Source organism: Acanthaster planci, linkage group LG02, assembly GCF_054643075.1.
Source record: "Acanthaster planci isolate LZ-2023a linkage group LG02, COTS_SCS, whole genome shotgun sequence".
NCBI lineage: Eukaryota > Metazoa > Echinodermata > Asteroidea > Valvatida > Acanthasteridae > Acanthaster > Acanthaster planci.
In genome coordinates, this window is record NC_141778.1 from 4,195,114 (window position 1) to 4,212,564 (window position 17,451).

The 17,451-nt window shown below is 40.3% G+C and overlaps 1 protein-coding gene across 4 annotated transcripts; it reads left to right on the forward strand.

Annotated features, from left to right (window-relative positions):
* The first annotated feature begins 63 nt into the window (after positions 1-63).
* LOC110975295 (heterogeneous nuclear ribonucleoprotein A0-like) lies at positions 64-16,881 on the forward strand. 4 transcript variants are annotated; one of them, XR_002597678.2, is made up of 10 exons: positions 64-204; positions 3,364-3,633; positions 4,034-4,238; positions 4,731-4,850; positions 5,758-5,997; positions 6,583-6,663; positions 7,393-7,532; positions 11,039-11,106; positions 14,681-14,760; positions 15,943-16,881. XR_002597678.2 is itself a non-coding variant. In XM_022227663.2 (8 exons), exons 1-7 carry the CDS (start codon positions 199-201, stop codon positions 7,500-7,502), a joined length of 1,032 nt encoding a protein of 343 aa, XP_022083355.2. In that variant the 5' UTR covers positions 64-198; the 3' UTR covers positions 7,503-7,532; positions 8,379-9,819. The 4 variants fall into 4 exon arrangements, 1 of the variants encoding a protein (XP_022083355.2); XR_002597679.2 differs by having other exon boundaries at positions 14,684-14,760; XR_015424441.1 differs by lacking the exon at positions 14,681-14,760.
* Positions 16,882-17,451: the final 570 nt, after the last annotated feature.

Genomic DNA, 17,451 nt, shown 5'->3' on the forward strand with positions numbered 1-17,451 from the left:
GAATGAAAAAAAAATTTACGGAAGCGTAAAAAAAGAGGCTTGTATTTATACGCGCACATGTAACAGCACAAAGCGGACGCGGGCAGTTTGTTAACTGGTTCACGTCCTTTTACTGAAGTGAGCGACGTGTGGGTGAACCAGTGAACATTTATTTCAGCTCTCGTCACGCACGCCTGAAGTCGACGCATCAAATTCGCCATGACGGTAGGAAGAAAATCATGAAAATTTGCCCTTTCTTGCAATAAATAACAGTGTCATGATATAAATTTTGTTGATTATGAATGTGTTGATAATTTTGTCTGAAATTTGTGACAGTGTACGATAAATTGAGGCCTAGAAATTGAGTCATGTTTTTGCACTCAAACTAGCTATCATACAAATGTGACGCGCGCCATGCTCGCCATTATCAATTTCAGTTTTCACTAAATTGCAGCCATGGCAGAGGTGTGAGAATTAAGGTGTTTAGCTGATTTCAGCAATATTTGTGTAGATGTAGGCCTAGCATGCCTAGGAATGATGGTAGGTATACACATAGGCATGATTGGTAAAATCCCCTAAAATTGGGCTACCGTCATGACTATATAATCCTGAAATAACTTATTTGAAAGAAAGAACATAACATTAACGGCCACACTCAGTCTGTCAAATATTTCCGCCCAGAATGCTGCCATGTTGTTCTCTTTTTTTTACGGTGGTCAGCCAACCATCATATAGGAGTTCATTTCACTTCGCACATCACATTCTTTAAAAATTAACAGGCGGCAATTTCTTGTACAGTGTGTAGTGTTTGTAGGCTTGATGTGGGAATCTCCATCAATGAATGGGTAAACCTAAAAGCAGCTAAAATATACCAACAAAAATTCACCCAAAGCATAGCAAACTGAAATTATAGGAACCTGAGTTCAAGTTTTAGAGTAGGGAAATAAATTGGGTCAGCTGATTAGTGTGAAGTTAAATTTTATTTCAGGAAAGGATTTTTTGTCATGCGAAAACTTTGCGAATTCAAAATCACCCCTAGATCATAATGGTATGATCCAAATTTGGTGGCTGTTTCCAAGCAGAATGGTGAAAAGGATTTTCGTCGACAAAAAGTATGATTTCCATGTGTGAATCAACTAAGAATGAACTTCTTAGACTTTTATTGACGTGTAAACTGATGCGAAAGTGTGGTCAGTAAGCATGATCGCGCGGGAAACGGGTCAAGTTGTCCCCGGGTCAATTCGTCCCCCACTAGTTCTTCACAAGTGTTATCTGTGCGTGTAATTTTCTTTTTCTTTTTAGAGTCAACACACTTTCCAGAGCCAGCACACTTTCAAAGAGATAATTCAGTCTTGTCTACTATATTGATTATTAATAAATGGTTATTAAATGAAAAAGAAATAGTTTAAGTAAAACAAATAAAAAATCCCAGTAAAATACAAAATATTTATTACCCCAGTAAAAACTTGATGAGTAAAAATGAAATTAAATAAATTATCCACCCCCAAACAAAATTTTACCCTAGTAAAAATTTTAAAAGTAAAAAAAAAAAAGTTACATAATAATTTAATTATTTATACGGGGGACGACTTGACTCGGGGACGACTTGACCCGCAGATGACTTGACCCGGGGATGACATGACTTGGAAATAGCTTGACCAACATTCGATCGCGCATGCATGTGCGTTATCATATAGGCCGACTCATTTTGGTGTCACGGACACAAGTCGACTGTGCTCCCGGATGAAGTTTTTTCATGAATCCGCAATGCTACATTGTCGAGGAGGCGCATTACTCCAAGGTGAATTCACTGATTACTCCTAACCAGTGAAAACTTTTTTTTAAGGAAATAAGTCATGCCTGTTTCCCACCCTGATCCCACAGATGTTGTTTGCTTACTATAAACACCCTGTAAACCATATATTTTACGCAAGAGAAATTACAAGATCTTCGATTTAAGCATCGCAAATGCCGCACTGTTTTTCTGGATTTTTCACAAAGCCGTTGATTCAAACATGAAACAAGTCGGAAGATGTAAGTTGCAGTGAATATTATACACCTTAATCAGCCAATCCTGTGTAATTACAACAAAAAACCAATGGTGTTCACTACCTTTAAGGGGCCACTCGCACCCTGAATTTGTATGACTATGATGCACATGACATTGTGTTAGTGCGGGACCTGGCTCACATGGCATATGATAAGACATGTTTAGCATGAGGCAGGCGCTGTGTCCTTCAGTATGGCCATTCAACTTTTAATTCACATAAGGCCCTAATTATGAACATGATGAACATGATCCTAGGTTTGCTTCTAGAAACCTAGGATTTGGTACTGTTTGCCAACAATTTTTGCAGTCGGATAGGGCCTGTCTGGGAACTAACGTACGTTATCAGGGATTGTTGAATGGCATGAATGGTAACTTTGCCCCTTTGCTGCAGTGTTAAGCCTAAACGTTCGTAGTGACGTCATGCCAACAGTGAGAATGGCAACATTCAACAAGTTTGTGTTCCATCAACTGTCATCCTTCAGACATGCTAAGAGTCACTCCAAGACTCACTTAGACCGGGAACAGGTCAACTCGTATGTGTGCCAAATCGTACACTGACCAACTTGTATGTGTATTGGCCAACTCGTACACAGACCAACTCATAAGCTGACTGACGCATACGTGGACAAACTTGTGCGCCGCAACGGGACACTGTCAGTTTTAGTCTGAACTCTGGAATTGAATGACTGCAAAACATTAAAACTACTCTTTTCAGAACTGCAAATTAAAAAACTAATCCGTTTAAAAGAATTCAGCATCAAGATTTAATACTGAATCATAACTACAATGTAGTCAAACACATAATTACCAGGCAGAGCCACTTATTGTACTATTTTTAATCATTGATAGCATGGATACACACAACATTACTCACATTTCTACCAGACTGAGTTGGTGTCAAGTTGGGAGAAAGTCCAACTGGCAAGAAGGGACGTAATTAAGGCTAAATGTCTGGGGGGGGGCACCCGGGGTGCACACATTATTTCAACAGGTCACCACAAGAAATTAAGCTGCAGCATTGTTCCCCCATCTTTGCGAAGGTCGAAGGTCGGGAAACAGGATGATGGTGTCATGTTGGATATACAGACCATCCATCTTGTCACTGCATAGGATGGAGCTGTCATTTCAAATTTACGTCAAACTCTTCATGAACTCTCGTCTGTCTCACTTGCTGGGTATCCGCCAGCCTCAGAGTGCAAAAGTGTTGCATGTTAACCAGTGACCCAGAAATAGACCTTCCTGGAACTTCACATTGGGGCAACACTTATTCAGAGTCGCTCCTATGAAAAGCCATGTGAATTCAGTTGGATGTTTGTCTCTCCTTTCTTCTTCAGAACGAGGAGGAAGCCCTGCGCAAACTGTTCCTGGGGGGTCTAGACAGGGAGAAGACCAAGGAGGCACAGTTGAGAGACTACTTCAGCGCCTATGGCGAGGTCACTGACTGTGTCGTCATAAAGGACGACTCGGGATCCTCCAAAGGCTTTGGCTTTGTGACCATGTCCACGGTGGATGAGACAGACAGGGTCTTGTTGGACAAAGATGACAGCGAGCCTCACATCATCAATAACAAGAAAGTGGAGGTCAAACGTGCCATACCCAGAGGGGTAAGTTGAACTAGCTCCTAAACTACTCACCTTTGGTTTTTCTCATGGGTCCTATTCAAATGTGACAGTACCTGAACAAGGGCAACATTTTGGTTTCATCTGGGGAGATCAAGAGAATATTTAGTTATTACATATTTTGATTTACAGTAGATTACAAGGTTCAGAATCATTCAGTGTTATGCTTTGGCATCGCTTGGGATACTGAATTCCCGCAAAATGTTTATTATTTAAATCAGGTGATTTCAGTACCCGACCTGAAATAAAGTGGGATGTGAAACTCGCAGAAATACTTCTTGGGAGTTTTTCAAACCATACAGTAGATTTTAGCAGTTTAAAAAGAAGATGAAAAGAAAATCAGTGAATTGATTCACTTTGTGTCAACTTAATGCTCTGTATATAGCGAGATATCTTGCCTGACCCGATCAAGAAGTTATTTGTGGCCGGCTTCAAGGATGCCAACATCACTGAAGACGAGTTTAAGAGTTACTTCGGCGACAAGTGCACCGTTGACAAAGTCCACATTGTGAAAGATAAAGAGACCAACAGGCAAAAGGGCTACTGCTTTGTCGAATTGAGCAACCGTCACATGGTCGACAAAGCTGCAAGTAAGGAAACAACTTGTCTCAATGCCACATCTTTGGTCCACACGTTTGTCTCTCAGTCCCATCTTTAGGGTTAAACTATCGCCCATGTACACTCGGTTTTTGACTGAATTTGGGTGGTTATTTGGAGGAACGTGATACAAGTGTGCACTTTCTGAACTGCAGAGTTGCACAGCTTCAGTGGAGGCCCAACTCATTGGAAGATATAAAAATTGCTCCTTTTTAAAAATGAGTTATTGCTCCTATTTAAGTTTCTGCAGCTGCTTAGAGTGCCTCAAATTCAAGTATGCCCAAGATAAAAGCATTTTACATTTACAGTTTCCATACTTGAAGTTCATGCATTGAATTTTATGTGGATGTCGAAATACAAATATCTATTTGAAGATAACTCAGTTTTTCATGGAAATACAACACCAGAGCCTGGCGTTGGGACATTTGACTGAAACAGGGATTTGACGCTTCACACCTTTTTGTGTTTGTTTTTTCCCCTCCAAGTCATTGAGAATCACGAAATCAGAGGCATCAAAGTGGTCGCCAAGAAGGCCATACCCAAGGGTGACGAGGCCATGGGCGGAGGCAGAGGAGGCGGCGGCGGTGGCAGAGGCAGAGGGCGGGGTGAGTAAAAGCAAGATCGTAGCCCGCAAAACTTGCTTGTGCGGGGGTAAGGTTTAATGAAACTTGCACAGTCTTGAGCAGTGAAACCTGCCGTGGTTTCCACTCTGATAGTGACCATACCCAATCAAAATATCTCGGCAAGCAGCAAGTGATGAAGAGAGAATGGAGCAGCTGTGTTCCTCATGCCTATCATAAAAAAAGCTCGAGTCAATTCAAATGATTGGATATTTGAGTAGTCCTCCTTCCATTAGATTGAATATTCAAATTATACATAATCCCCCAAAGTTAAATCAGAATTTATTTTTTTCAGTGAGTTACAGAAAGCAGAAGAATGTGAAGGAAATGTCATTTTGGCTTTATTGTTGGGCATTTGTAGTCGGCTGCATGCAGGTTATTCGTAACGCCTTGAATTGTGCTTTGAGAGGGAATTTTGTCAACAGTGTATTTAAACTTTCCCTCTTCTATCATTGACATTTACCTCCATTGGATTTCAGAAATAAATATTCAAAACTCAGTTGAATATGTGACTTTTCAAAATAATGAGTACAGCCCTCGCATGAAACACTCTTTGAGTGAGAGAACACCAGTCTTCCATGAAGCCACTTTCTGAAGCCTCAGTACACATTGAAGAATACCATGAGTACCAACAAGGAAGAGAAATCTCTTCCTAGCCTCATCTAATCTGGGTGGAAATTCATCAACATGAGCCTTTAATGAGTTACGAATTGCAGTTGAACTCAAGGTCAGTTCATGCTTGGCGTGAACACAAATGGGGAATGGGACGTCAGATCCAATATTTGTTGAGCAACATTCTTTGGAGTTGTTTTGTGACCTCCAAATTCCCATCACTTTTGCATTTGCCTGATGTATGAACTGGCCGTTAACAGTCGACATTTTTTCTCTGCAGGTAGTTACAACAGCGGAAGCTACGGTGGTGGGAGTTATGGCGGGGGTGGTGGCTACGGGGGTGGTGACAGCTATGGGTCATACAGTGGGGACATGTCTGAGGGCTATAGCTCCTATGGAGGCGACCGATACAGCGGTGGTGGCCGAGGGCGGGGTCGTGGTAGCTACAGCAGCCGTGGAGGCGGCGGTGGAAGCTACGGGGCCAGCGGAGGCAGTAACTGGGGCGGCAATGGTTATGACGGTAAGAACTTGCGATGTGCATGATGGTCTCCCCATGGATTATCAGTGGCTCTGTGAGTGAACCCCCTTCTGACCCTTCACCTAGTGCAGAGCTATGTGTATATAGAATTGCGACACGAGTCTCTTAATTGTTGGAACCCAACAGGTGGCTTTGCATCAGTGCCCATGGACAACCAGCACACATGATGAACAGCCATTTTAGTTCCAAAGTCTGAACTTGGTGCTACTCTCTATGTGCAGCTCTGACCTAGTAATAAGAGCTAGTGTGTGAAATGTTTAGCGGGTTCGTCTGGTCACAAGCAAATTAATTGACAATACCTTAACCCTGACACTCCCAAATCTTTCAGTTTTAATACGATTTTACATACACCCTAGGGGGTTAGGGTTAATAACCGATCTTAATACTTCATTGACTCACTTGAGTCATTAAAACTGTTTTCCGTAAAATTTCCAATAACTTTTCGATAGGGATTCAAAAGAAGTTTGTTTTTGGGTTTTGTTTTTTTGCTTGTTTTCCCCCTTCCATATGGTTTTCTTTTGACATTTAATATGTTACATTCATACTTAACTTGCATTTGATGTTTAGGCTGGGGTAGTGGCAGTGGTGGATATGATGCTGGCTCCAACTACGCAGGTGCAAGCTCCAATTACGGCCCCATGAAGGGAGGTTAGTACCAGTAGATGGCATTTATCCCTCATGAATGGTTTTTCAAGCTGAAGATGTGAGTTTTGTTGCGGTACAAACCCTTGAGGAATTTTTCTCTTTGAGAACTACTCCACTGCCCTGCTGACCAGTAGATTGTAGTAACTTGGAGATGCACTCTGTGTATGTTATATTTGTGTGAGAGTGCAGCATTGACGTTATGTGGAGTTAGCAAGCAGAGAGCATTACTCGGCAAACATAACCTTTTCAAAGAGCCATCTTTTTCAAGAGCCAAGAGGTGAAGAACCATGAAAACCTCCTTTGGTCATAACAGTCACATGCAAAAGTTCCACTCATTTTCCCCTGCTACACTTCATACTGAGGCTTGTCATGTCTTGGTAGTTCTGTGACCTGTCAGATTAAATCAACTACACGTGACAGACGAAGCTATCTTGTCAACCATCAACTGAGCTCACCTGTATCAAATAACAGCCATGAGCCACTCAATCTTGCTTGATGTAGGCAGGGACTTCCAACTCTTAAAAACAGTTCACTTGACTGATTTTTCCCACGATGGATACTTGCATAAAAGGGCCAAAGGATAGCAAAACATCACAACATATTAGCCAGTTACCCATTCTTAACTAAGCTCAGGACAACCGTGCGCTTGGCAGTTCCACATACATTGGCCCAAGAGGTTTGATTACAGCGGACCTTGGTGACTTGAACATTTTTGGGGTTATTTTTGGACAGGTTATGGTGGCAGCAGTGGCAGTTACGGCAGCGGCGGGGGTTACGGAAGCAGTGGGGGTAGCAGCTATGGTGGATACAGTGGGGGCGGCAGAGGGGGCCGTCCGTATTAGATCACATCGAATGACTCAACCTCTGCTGAGGTAAGTAGGATCTACAGAATCAAGCGTGGGGACAGGTCTCACAGAACTGCCAAGTGTTTGAAGAAGGAAGCAACCAGGCCAAGGCTTGATGCCGAGATAAAATAGACTTCGAGTGTAGCTGTTACTTGGCAAGACATTCGTTGCCAAAGATTTGAATCTGAAGCACATGTTCGTGTTTGTAATCTGAAGGAACTTTAATAAACTTGTGTTCCAAATCTTGTGAAGCTTATGATCGCTGTATTAGATCTGATGTAGTGCCGTTAATTTGGCAGCTCTGTGAACTGTGCCCCTCAAGCCGTCAATTTTTTTTCTGTCCGTTTGGGGAAGAAATGCCCATTTGCAGCCTTTGCATCAGTCTTATGTGATGGATAAACACTGATTTAGTGGTAAAAAGGTCTCTCTAGTTTTTTATTTCATTCGGCAGTTGAGGATTGCAGACGGTCCAGTAAAGAAAAAAGGTCTTGGCTAATGTCTTTCAGTCACTGCGTCCAATTACTAAAAATACTAGTCATGAGATATCTCCCTTTTTATATCTTTGACATTTTTTTTTTTTAAATCGCCCCGATCTAAGATTTCTTCAGCGGAAAGTGTATTACATCTTCTATCTAGAGCATGTAGCTTTGCAGCGAAGACTATTTTTCAGGGGTCACATCTGCGATAGTCACTCAAGTGTCTCCGCACTTTTCCTTCATTATTGCCAAGACTTTTTTCCTCAGAAAATCAATCTGTTGAAGTCGTCTATAAGTCACTGTTCATTATTGCCAGGAATTTTTTTTTTTTGGTGTATCGAATTTCAGTGAATAAGATCCACATTCTCACCATTTATGTATATTTTTCCTTTCCTAGAGATGACTATATGGGACGGTAATGTTAGCGTTACCCAATCAATAAAGCAGTGGGACACCAACCTAGTCATCACAAAGCATACCCCACTCTCTCTCAAGAAACCCCACTGGAATAGACTGGAGAAACTTACCACTCTGAACTGAAACGAAAGCTAGCTAGATAAGGATCCACTCTGAAGAACTCGCAGACTACATTTTAAGGTCCAAGGAAAGGGTTTTTTTTTTCCATCTTGGGAAGTACAGTCTAAGGCTGTGTAATATGTAGACTTCTGGAGACCCTGCTGGAAAATACTTGATTTTCCAAGACTAAGTTAAGTAGAAAAACTCAGTGAATTTGCAAACTACATAAGGCACCATTTTCAAAGTATTTTAAGTCGGTTTACCGTTGGCGATTGCCCCCCCTTTATCTGGTTCACCCCTCTGAGCCTAATCTGAGCAAAGACGTGAATCTCAACCGGGATTAGATTTACTGCCCACAAGAGCCTTCTTGTAGACATGCTTGAAAGCAAATTCACTGCATTTTTCCCTAAGTTGTAAATAAGAAATGGATTTCAGTCAGTTTAATTTTTAAGCAGTTCTGTAAGCAACTAAAAAATTTGAGATAATTTGAATGAGAGTTTTTTTCATCAGTGATTTTTTTTGGGTTCGCAATCATTGTTCACGTAAAGAAAGTCTTGACGATGCCATACGATCTTGACGATGTCCGAAATGTGTCAGAAAAACATATATCACTGAAAAAACCTAATGTGAAATATTTCCATCTCGTCGTCCTGTCCATATGCACTCCATATTGTCATTTTTGGGGACCACCCCTTTTAACCAAATATGTCTCTGTCAATCAAGGTAGTTCCTTTCGCTTCATAGCATCATGAATGTTCTTGTTTCTTTGGACTACTTAGAACCACTCAGTAGCAACATTCCAGTTATCATAATCAAGTATTAGTTCAGTTTGGTTCCAATAACCAGTCTGAAGGCCCTCCCGCTACAGCCTTTACTTTCTTAAAAATCATGTACATAATAGTTGTTGAATACCAATTGATGTTTCGTAAGTTGTGCATTGTGACTTGTAAGTGCGTCGCATACTTTTTTTTATTTTACTCTTTTTTCTTTAAAAAAAAAAGTTAAGGCTCAGAACATTTGCCTTTGAGTTGAAGTGCTTGTACAATAGTGCAGTTTTTTACTTTCCCCATAGTGTGACAAACAATGCCTATCATCGTACATGTATGTAAACTAATGGAAGTTGCTTTTCTCGGTGTGCTTGCGCTAACCTCAGACATGCAGACATTTTGGGAAACCAATATATTTAAGACTAACGGTTAAGCATGGTATGATGGCAGATAAGTAAGATCCACTATTAATGCCCTTTTTTAATTCTTAGAAGTATTCAAATGTTAGTGAGTTTTTCGTGATGTCAAATAAATGGAAGTTTTAGACCAGCCTAATTCTCAGCTCGACTATCTCAGCATTTTTCTTCATTTCAAGTTAAATTTCCTTAAGGCATTAAGTATCTTGAACTGCAGTTTGATTCTTTTTTGTTGACAGGTGTTCGTTTTTCTTTTGTTCAAAATGCAGACAAGTTGATCCCACATTCCTGTGTATATCTTGTGGGTTTTTAATGAATTTCCTGAATTAAAAGGTTTTATTCACACCATCCTCAAAGTCCCACAACTGAATTGCAGTATTGAACAAGTATTATTTCGACAAAAATAAGTTGAAAAGGCTTTCTTATTTCTGTTTTTTTTTTTTTTACGTTTCACATTCTTCTTGATAGGTGTGTGCATTTTCTTTTGTAAAACCAAAAGCAGAATTTCCAATTTTCTGATTTTTCCCCTCTCCAAAATGCAAAGTTGTACCTTGTGTCTTACGTCCAAAAATCATAAATAAGTTCCGCCCTGCGGTGTGCATGAATCTTTCAATAGTACATGTATACATGCCTTTTTCATATACACTGTTTCTGTACCACTGTGAAGAGCTAAACTCTAATACCTTAAATGCATTCTGTCCTTTTTTGTCATTGTTCTTCAACCGGCCTTCTACTTCAGACATTAATGTTTAGGATGAGAGTTCATACAAATGCATGCTTGTATCATTGAAGTGTTTTGAAGTTATAGTGTAAGACTCAGCCAGTACATTGCATAGATTAACTAACAAAGTCTTCGCTTTTACATCCAGTTATAAGTCACCTCGAATCAAAAGCCACGTGCTGTACCTATATACCTTTTCCTCTATGAAGAACTGAATCCTGTATCAATGATTGATAACTGCTGACTTGATATCAACAACTCGAAATCAACCTGAAATCATTCTCTGATTAATGAAATCAAGCGTAAGGTGGAATTCCCAACTGCTAGGTAAGATCTAAGTTATCTCCGTGTGTACACTTGTGCTTATTACTTAGCTCCCACTGAAAAAATAAGTTTGTCGCTCTCTGCTTGCAAAGACTCCAAAAATTGGTCTTTTATTAAACTTGAGATGTAATTGTAATGTGATTACTTCGTCCATTTTAAGAACTTGTTACTCTCTTTAAAAACTTACTGCGTATCATTGCAGTTGACCTATTTGCTAAACGTCCAAACAGCAAAGGTGGGGGGGGGAGCTTATTTGTGTCGGTGCGGTGTAATGCTTGACACTATTTTCTCATAACTTTCCATTTTTTTGTAGGTTTTCTGCTGTTTCTGCGGGACAGAAATCTGGTAGCTCACATGTAGGCCCCTGGCCCAACAGACTTGGTAAGTTTGTAAGGAAGTGCAGTGTTGCTCGGCTGTGGGTGATTGTGCAGAAACATTGCAGTGGGAAATAGCCTCATGAAAAATACACGTTTAAACTTTCATCAGCCATCTGCACAATATTTGTGTACGTGCAGAAACAGTGCATTCCCCTCGTCAATTACAAACCAAATCCACTCTAAGTAAGCATCTCTTGTAGGGCCAAGAAGAGAGAGCAGTTGAACCTCGTCAATAAGAGGTCCTTGGGACTTTTACAAATTACCCTGTCGTAATAGGAACCTTGTATTTTCAGGAGTGGAAAACGATGAAAACCAAAGACTTGGGCCCTAAACTTTTCTTTGTTATAACGGGAACCTTGCAGTGATGGAAATTGCTGGATTTGCATCGCTAAATGCGATACATTTTGCACAAAAAGTGAGACAAACATGAAACTGAATTTTGCAAATGGAAATTTCTGTTAAAATCATGCATAACAACGGCCATACAACCTGTCCCCGCCGGCCATAACCACCGTGCACTGGGCAAGATTGCGGCATGGATGTCGTCCCGGCGTCCACCTGTCTGCTCGGAGCCGGAGCGCTAGCGGCTCCACAGAAAAAACGAAATGTTTGACAAAACAAACTTGCCCCTAGTTGCATATCCTAGTTTTGCACAGCACGAGGCCCATGGATCGTGGAGCAAACTAGGTTTCTGTGATTTGGTGGGATTATATAGCATGTGTAGTTCAGTACAGTACGGTACAAGTGCACACATATACATTCAATGCGTGATAAGTGGCGCCATGAACTGCACATTGTTACATACACCCCAAGCAAGATACCAGCTTCACACGTACGTTCATGTAAGCACATGTTAACTTCTGTCATTTTGTGGTAATCAGTGCGTAACAAAAATGCTGAAAGCAGCGTCCAAATATACCGTTGAAAAATGGCAGAGAGATATGCCATGGCTGAAACAAAAGAATCAGTTGGAAGACATCGTCCTTTTCTGTGAGTTAATATGGTTAAGTGGCCAAAATCAAAGCCGTTCGAAATTCTGCCGAACATTTGTTAGATCTCATTAAAGCATGGACTCTGACAGTAACTTCTGATCAGTGCAATTTGTAGTGATGTACTTGTATCCTATTTCCCTTTCCTTATTAAATATTTGACTTGTGTGCAAGTCACCAACTGTTCTAGGTCAAATGTAGAAATCTCTGGAGCTAAAATGGCCCCCCAAAAATCACGAGAAGGGACTCACTAATAGCATTTTTTTTTTTGGTTTATTCTCTCCTTGATTGTGTAAAAATGTGTTTCTCCACATGTTTGGCCAGAGCCATAACCAACAACCATGCTATACCATACCTGTGTGTTGTTTCAGTGTTTAGCCTTGGTGTACACATCAGTCAATATTTAAATTGTATACCATGGTATAATGGTACTGAATTAGGTCCATTTATTTTTTGCCTGTCAATTTCATCATAATGCTAATCAAATGACAATATGATTAGCAACTTTGCTAATCAATTTTATTTTCTTATTTCCATCACTGCCTTGTACATGTAGTAACAGTGCTCTTATTGAGGTTCGACTGTATATTCTTATTTAGATTTTGTTCTGATTATTTCAACTTGTTTCTAATGCAAATGCTGTGTGCAAGAGTGTTTGCCATCTCCAAATATCTGCAACCAAGTTTGTGAAAACTGCAAGCAGTCTTCAACACCTTGGAAAAATTATATTTCCGTGATGTTGACCAGTTGTTCTGTTCTGAATGGACAAAGAAATACAATAAACTCCGACTAAGTCGACATCGCATAATCCCTCATATTGTCTAAGTCGGCCGTTTCACAAAAGTCCCGATCGTCTGTAATGCATTTCCATTCAAAATTTCATTTCTATGTCAGCATTTATACGTCGTCATTTCATATATGTCGGGAAGTTTTTCTCAGTCCCTTTTGCACAAAACCACACAAATTCCTTTGTGTAAGTCGGCATTAAAAAAAAATTGTGCTTCGGTATCGGTTTCCTTCGCTGCGGTTGCCAAAGTGTCAAGTGACAAAACCGGTGCGCGTGTGGCCAGCATGAGTACATCAATACCAGTAACCCCTCTAGTGCTACACGCATGTGCTCTGTCCATTTTGGGAGTCGCCTCATTGAACGTAGTCTGGTGCCCTGCGCAAAGATTCCCTGACGACCGTTGATAATGATTCGTCGAGTAGTCAGAATCATCGGGTCTGGTATCCAGACTATATTGAACGAACTTAACCAATGCGCGTGTGTGTGGATGAGTGTATGTTTTCTGTACCGCAACTGTATCACGTACACGTACTATGTTTGTACTGCACTATCGAGTCGCGATGTGATATGCAACTTTGGGGCACATGATCAATTATTGAATTTGCGGGATATTAATCGAGAAGGAATTTGCTGGGATCAACCATGGGAGTAGAAATAAACCAGGGTAAATCAAAGCCATTGAATTAGTGCAAGGAATCATAATGTACATAGGCAATACATGTGTACGTGTAAGTCGGCAAAATGATGACCTACAACACAAGCCGGCATTCGTGTAAGTCGTCATAATTTCTTGAGTTCCGAGAGTGCCGACTTAGCCGGAGTGTACTTTACAAGAAAACGTTGCAAGTGGTTGAAAGTATGTATGTGTTTTGTGTTTCTGCCGCTCTAACCCTTGAGTTTCTGTCTTAAAATCACTGCTTTTCTCAGAATTATAGAATTTTGTATCGATCATTTACATCATCAAAAAATTCCCCACAAGGCCATCCTTACAGACTGAATTTGTGAAAGATGGTCAGACATTATTGCCTGCTTGTTCCCATTGGCCAAGTAGAGATGCTGTGCACATTCTGATGAAGAATGTCCCGTACTGTAAACATGAAGGCCATTCTGCATGCCCTCCTTCGATCAGATGTAATCTCCACGTCACACAAGTCGAGGATTAAGCACTTCTTGTTAAATACTGATCATCTTTGATATATGATGTTTGAGGACTTTCCAATGTGGTGCGTTTTTTTTTGCTCGTTGGAGAGGAAAACAGTCTCGATGAGCACAGTGTTACCAGAACTTCTTAAAAACTTCTGAAACAGATGTCAGGCTTTGTACTTGCTAGCTAGAAGACTGCTAATGAGTCAAGTAAATCCAATCTGCACATGAATGGCAGACTCTTCTTCGTTGGTTCAGCCTCTGTAATGAAACACTGCTTTCATAGTGCAGTTCATTTTTGCAGAAATTTGAAAGTGCTGTCGACTGAATGAGTGAAATTTGACATTAAATTAATGATTCGATTCCGGAGTGTCAATTCAGCCACTGAAAATGTCCATGGAAAGAGAGTGGAAGAAGTAAAGAAAGAAATGAAAATAACTAGTTTCATGGAAAAAAAGCTGAGAATTGAACCCCTTTCACTGCTAAGGGTTGGTCAGCCTGTTGCTGAGGAGTGCATGAAGTTTGCTCCCCCCACCTCCCCAAAAAGAGCTATGCCTCCTTGGCAACACCCATGCCATTGACCAATACCAGTAGGACACAGGATTGTTTGAAGTTGAAGATTACACAGGTAACAAATCTGTGTTGATTTGGTTTTTTAGCAGGGAGGTGTTCTGTGCAGCGTTAAGATGCACTCTGCATGCTGGAACAAAATCCACAAAGTGCATATTTTTTGTTTGTGGTAAGTTTTCACCTTTTCCCCTGAAACCACAAGGTACCGAACACCTGTAGAGCTGATGATGGTGCACGTGTTATGTACATTGGGAAGCATAGAATCGTTTTTATGGCAGTGATCATTATTCTAAATGAACTTCTTGCGGAGTTGTCACAGTATACATGTATAGGCACTGTCGCTGAGTAGGAGGATGTCAACTTTTTGAAATCGCCTTTACACCTTTTTTTGGTCTAAAATTTTAAGTGACTCAACAAAAAGTTTTGTGGGAAAAATAATAAGTTGAAATATCGCAACAAAAATGCATACTCGATGTGTACATGTATACAAAATTTACAAATTTACATGGTTTATGTATTGGATTGTTACTCTGCCTCTAATATGCATCAGTGGCATTAACAGATCACCCTAGGGGTCAAAGGACGGTTGTGAAAAAGTCATTCTTAATCTTTTTTCTTTGCCCCTAAATTGTGGAATGACCTCCCATCAACCATACGATTGGCTCCTAGCCCTGAGCTATTCAAGCGTCTCCTCATAACACACCTGTTTGGTTGAACTTTTCTTCGTTTGATTGCCATCGACTTTTATCTCGTTGAATGTTTTTGTTATCTGTGCATTTGCTGGATTATGGGGGTACACATCTGAGGGGGGTACACGTGAATGGTATGTTCCCCAAAGTTGTACAGATACGTCCACATAGACAGCATCTCTACAGAGTTGGCTTTTCACTCAAGGCACTGTTTTGATTTGATGGTGGAAACTGAATGTCAATTTCGCATCAAATATGGGTTGGGGTTTTTTTTTGGGGGGGGGGCCCTGCGCATACTTTGAAATGGCACGAATTGAAGATATTCATGGACATGATACCCAGTCTAATCAAATTCCATCACACCAGTTAAGTCTGAAAACAATCCTGAATCAAGGCTTACAATCTCAACTTGGATTCCATGTGCTCTGGTCTGAGTAGACTTCAACCGATAAATGCGGACTTGGTTTACATGTGCAATTTCCTCTGGGGCCTGGATGCTACAGGACAATGCACATTTAGATAAAGCGTTGCTATCGTCTGTTATTACATTAATGATATCCTGTCATGCATCATCAGTCTTGAAGGGAGCATAGATGCGTTGTAACTCCATGGATCATTTGTTCAAATTTAATTAATTTGCTCCATTTTGGATTTCTCTACAGGTGTCGTACATCTGAAGAGCTACATTGCACTGAGCAGTTTTATTAAACATGTTCATGATGAAACTGGTTCGTGTGGATCTGACGCTATTACGTCTGAAATATAAGAGTAATTCAACATTCATGTGTCATGCAGTTTTGTTTGAAGGGTTCACAACTACAGCAGCAGTTTAAGTTTAACATTGAAGGATGCTTGTTATTTCCTCAAGATTTTGTAAGCAAAGCTCAGAGGAAGTGTCAGTTCAGTTCGTTTAATGAAACCAGCAGGCTTTGTCCACCATACCCCTGTGCATATCCATCCAGTGAAAGAATATCCCATGTCAAATAATACAAAGATTACAACTTTGTGTATGCCTTATGCATATAGAAAAATGCACATACATGCACATGCGCACCCTGTGTGAATTCTTTCACAGGGACTTGATACAGATCCATTTCTTACATGTGATTACTTCAGCAGTATCAAAATTAATGAAAATGACTCTTAATCTGATCTCTTTTTGGTGCTCATGACAAAATATTAAATGTTCATTTAGGATCTGTGCGTATTTAAATGTTTATTGTTTAAAAGACTTTTATATCATGGAGATAATTGCATACTTCCAGAGTAAAGGTGTTGGCATAACAACATTTTATCTGTGTAATTATTTATTTTCGTACTTAATTCATACCAAAGCCTGAACCTCGTTAAATGCATTCTTGATCAAAGTTTTTACATGCAGATAGTTTCAGAAAGTGGCCTTTTTAAAACCTCATTTTACCGTAGATATTTTTTTTAGATGTCCTAACCATTACATATTGAAACGCGGAATGAGCTGAACATGCCTGCATTTTAAATCTTCAAGTACTCATTCCACTCTTAAGGTTGTGAATATGATTTTTAACTTTTACATCAGGGTTTTTTTAATGAAATAAAATTTGCAAGGACTGTCACAAATACAATGCTCAAAGTGTTCCCAACTGAATGTTTCCTGAGGCTGTGATTAAGGGCTTGCCAATTCACGACCTTCACCAATGGCTCGAATAAATTATGTGGGAATCGAAGGCAAAACTGATGGGTCAGTTAGAACGATGACTTTATAAAAATACATGTACATGTACTCTACGTACTTTCTTGGACCATGGTTGAATCCACTCCACTTGCACCCCTGAGCACTTTCTGCATGGTATAGCCCTAAGGGTGTGAAAACATGGTGTGAAAACAGAATTTTCCAAACAGGCGTAGCCTTTTCCAACTTTACAGCTTCATTTCTCCCAATTAATATGGGGGGTGTCATAACCTGATGATTCAATTTAGTATTATAAACGGGCAGTTTGAGGGACAGAGGTATAATTGAAGATGTTAATCTAAAGGGCAAAACTTGCCAAAATTATCTGACACTGAACTGCTTTTAATTATCCTTCAGAAAAGGGATGGGTGTACTCTTTGGCGGATCCAGGAGCTTTTCAGGGAGGGGGTTCATGCTGGAGAATGTTTTTTACTGTTGCATTTTCTTTTGCGGACAAGCGGAA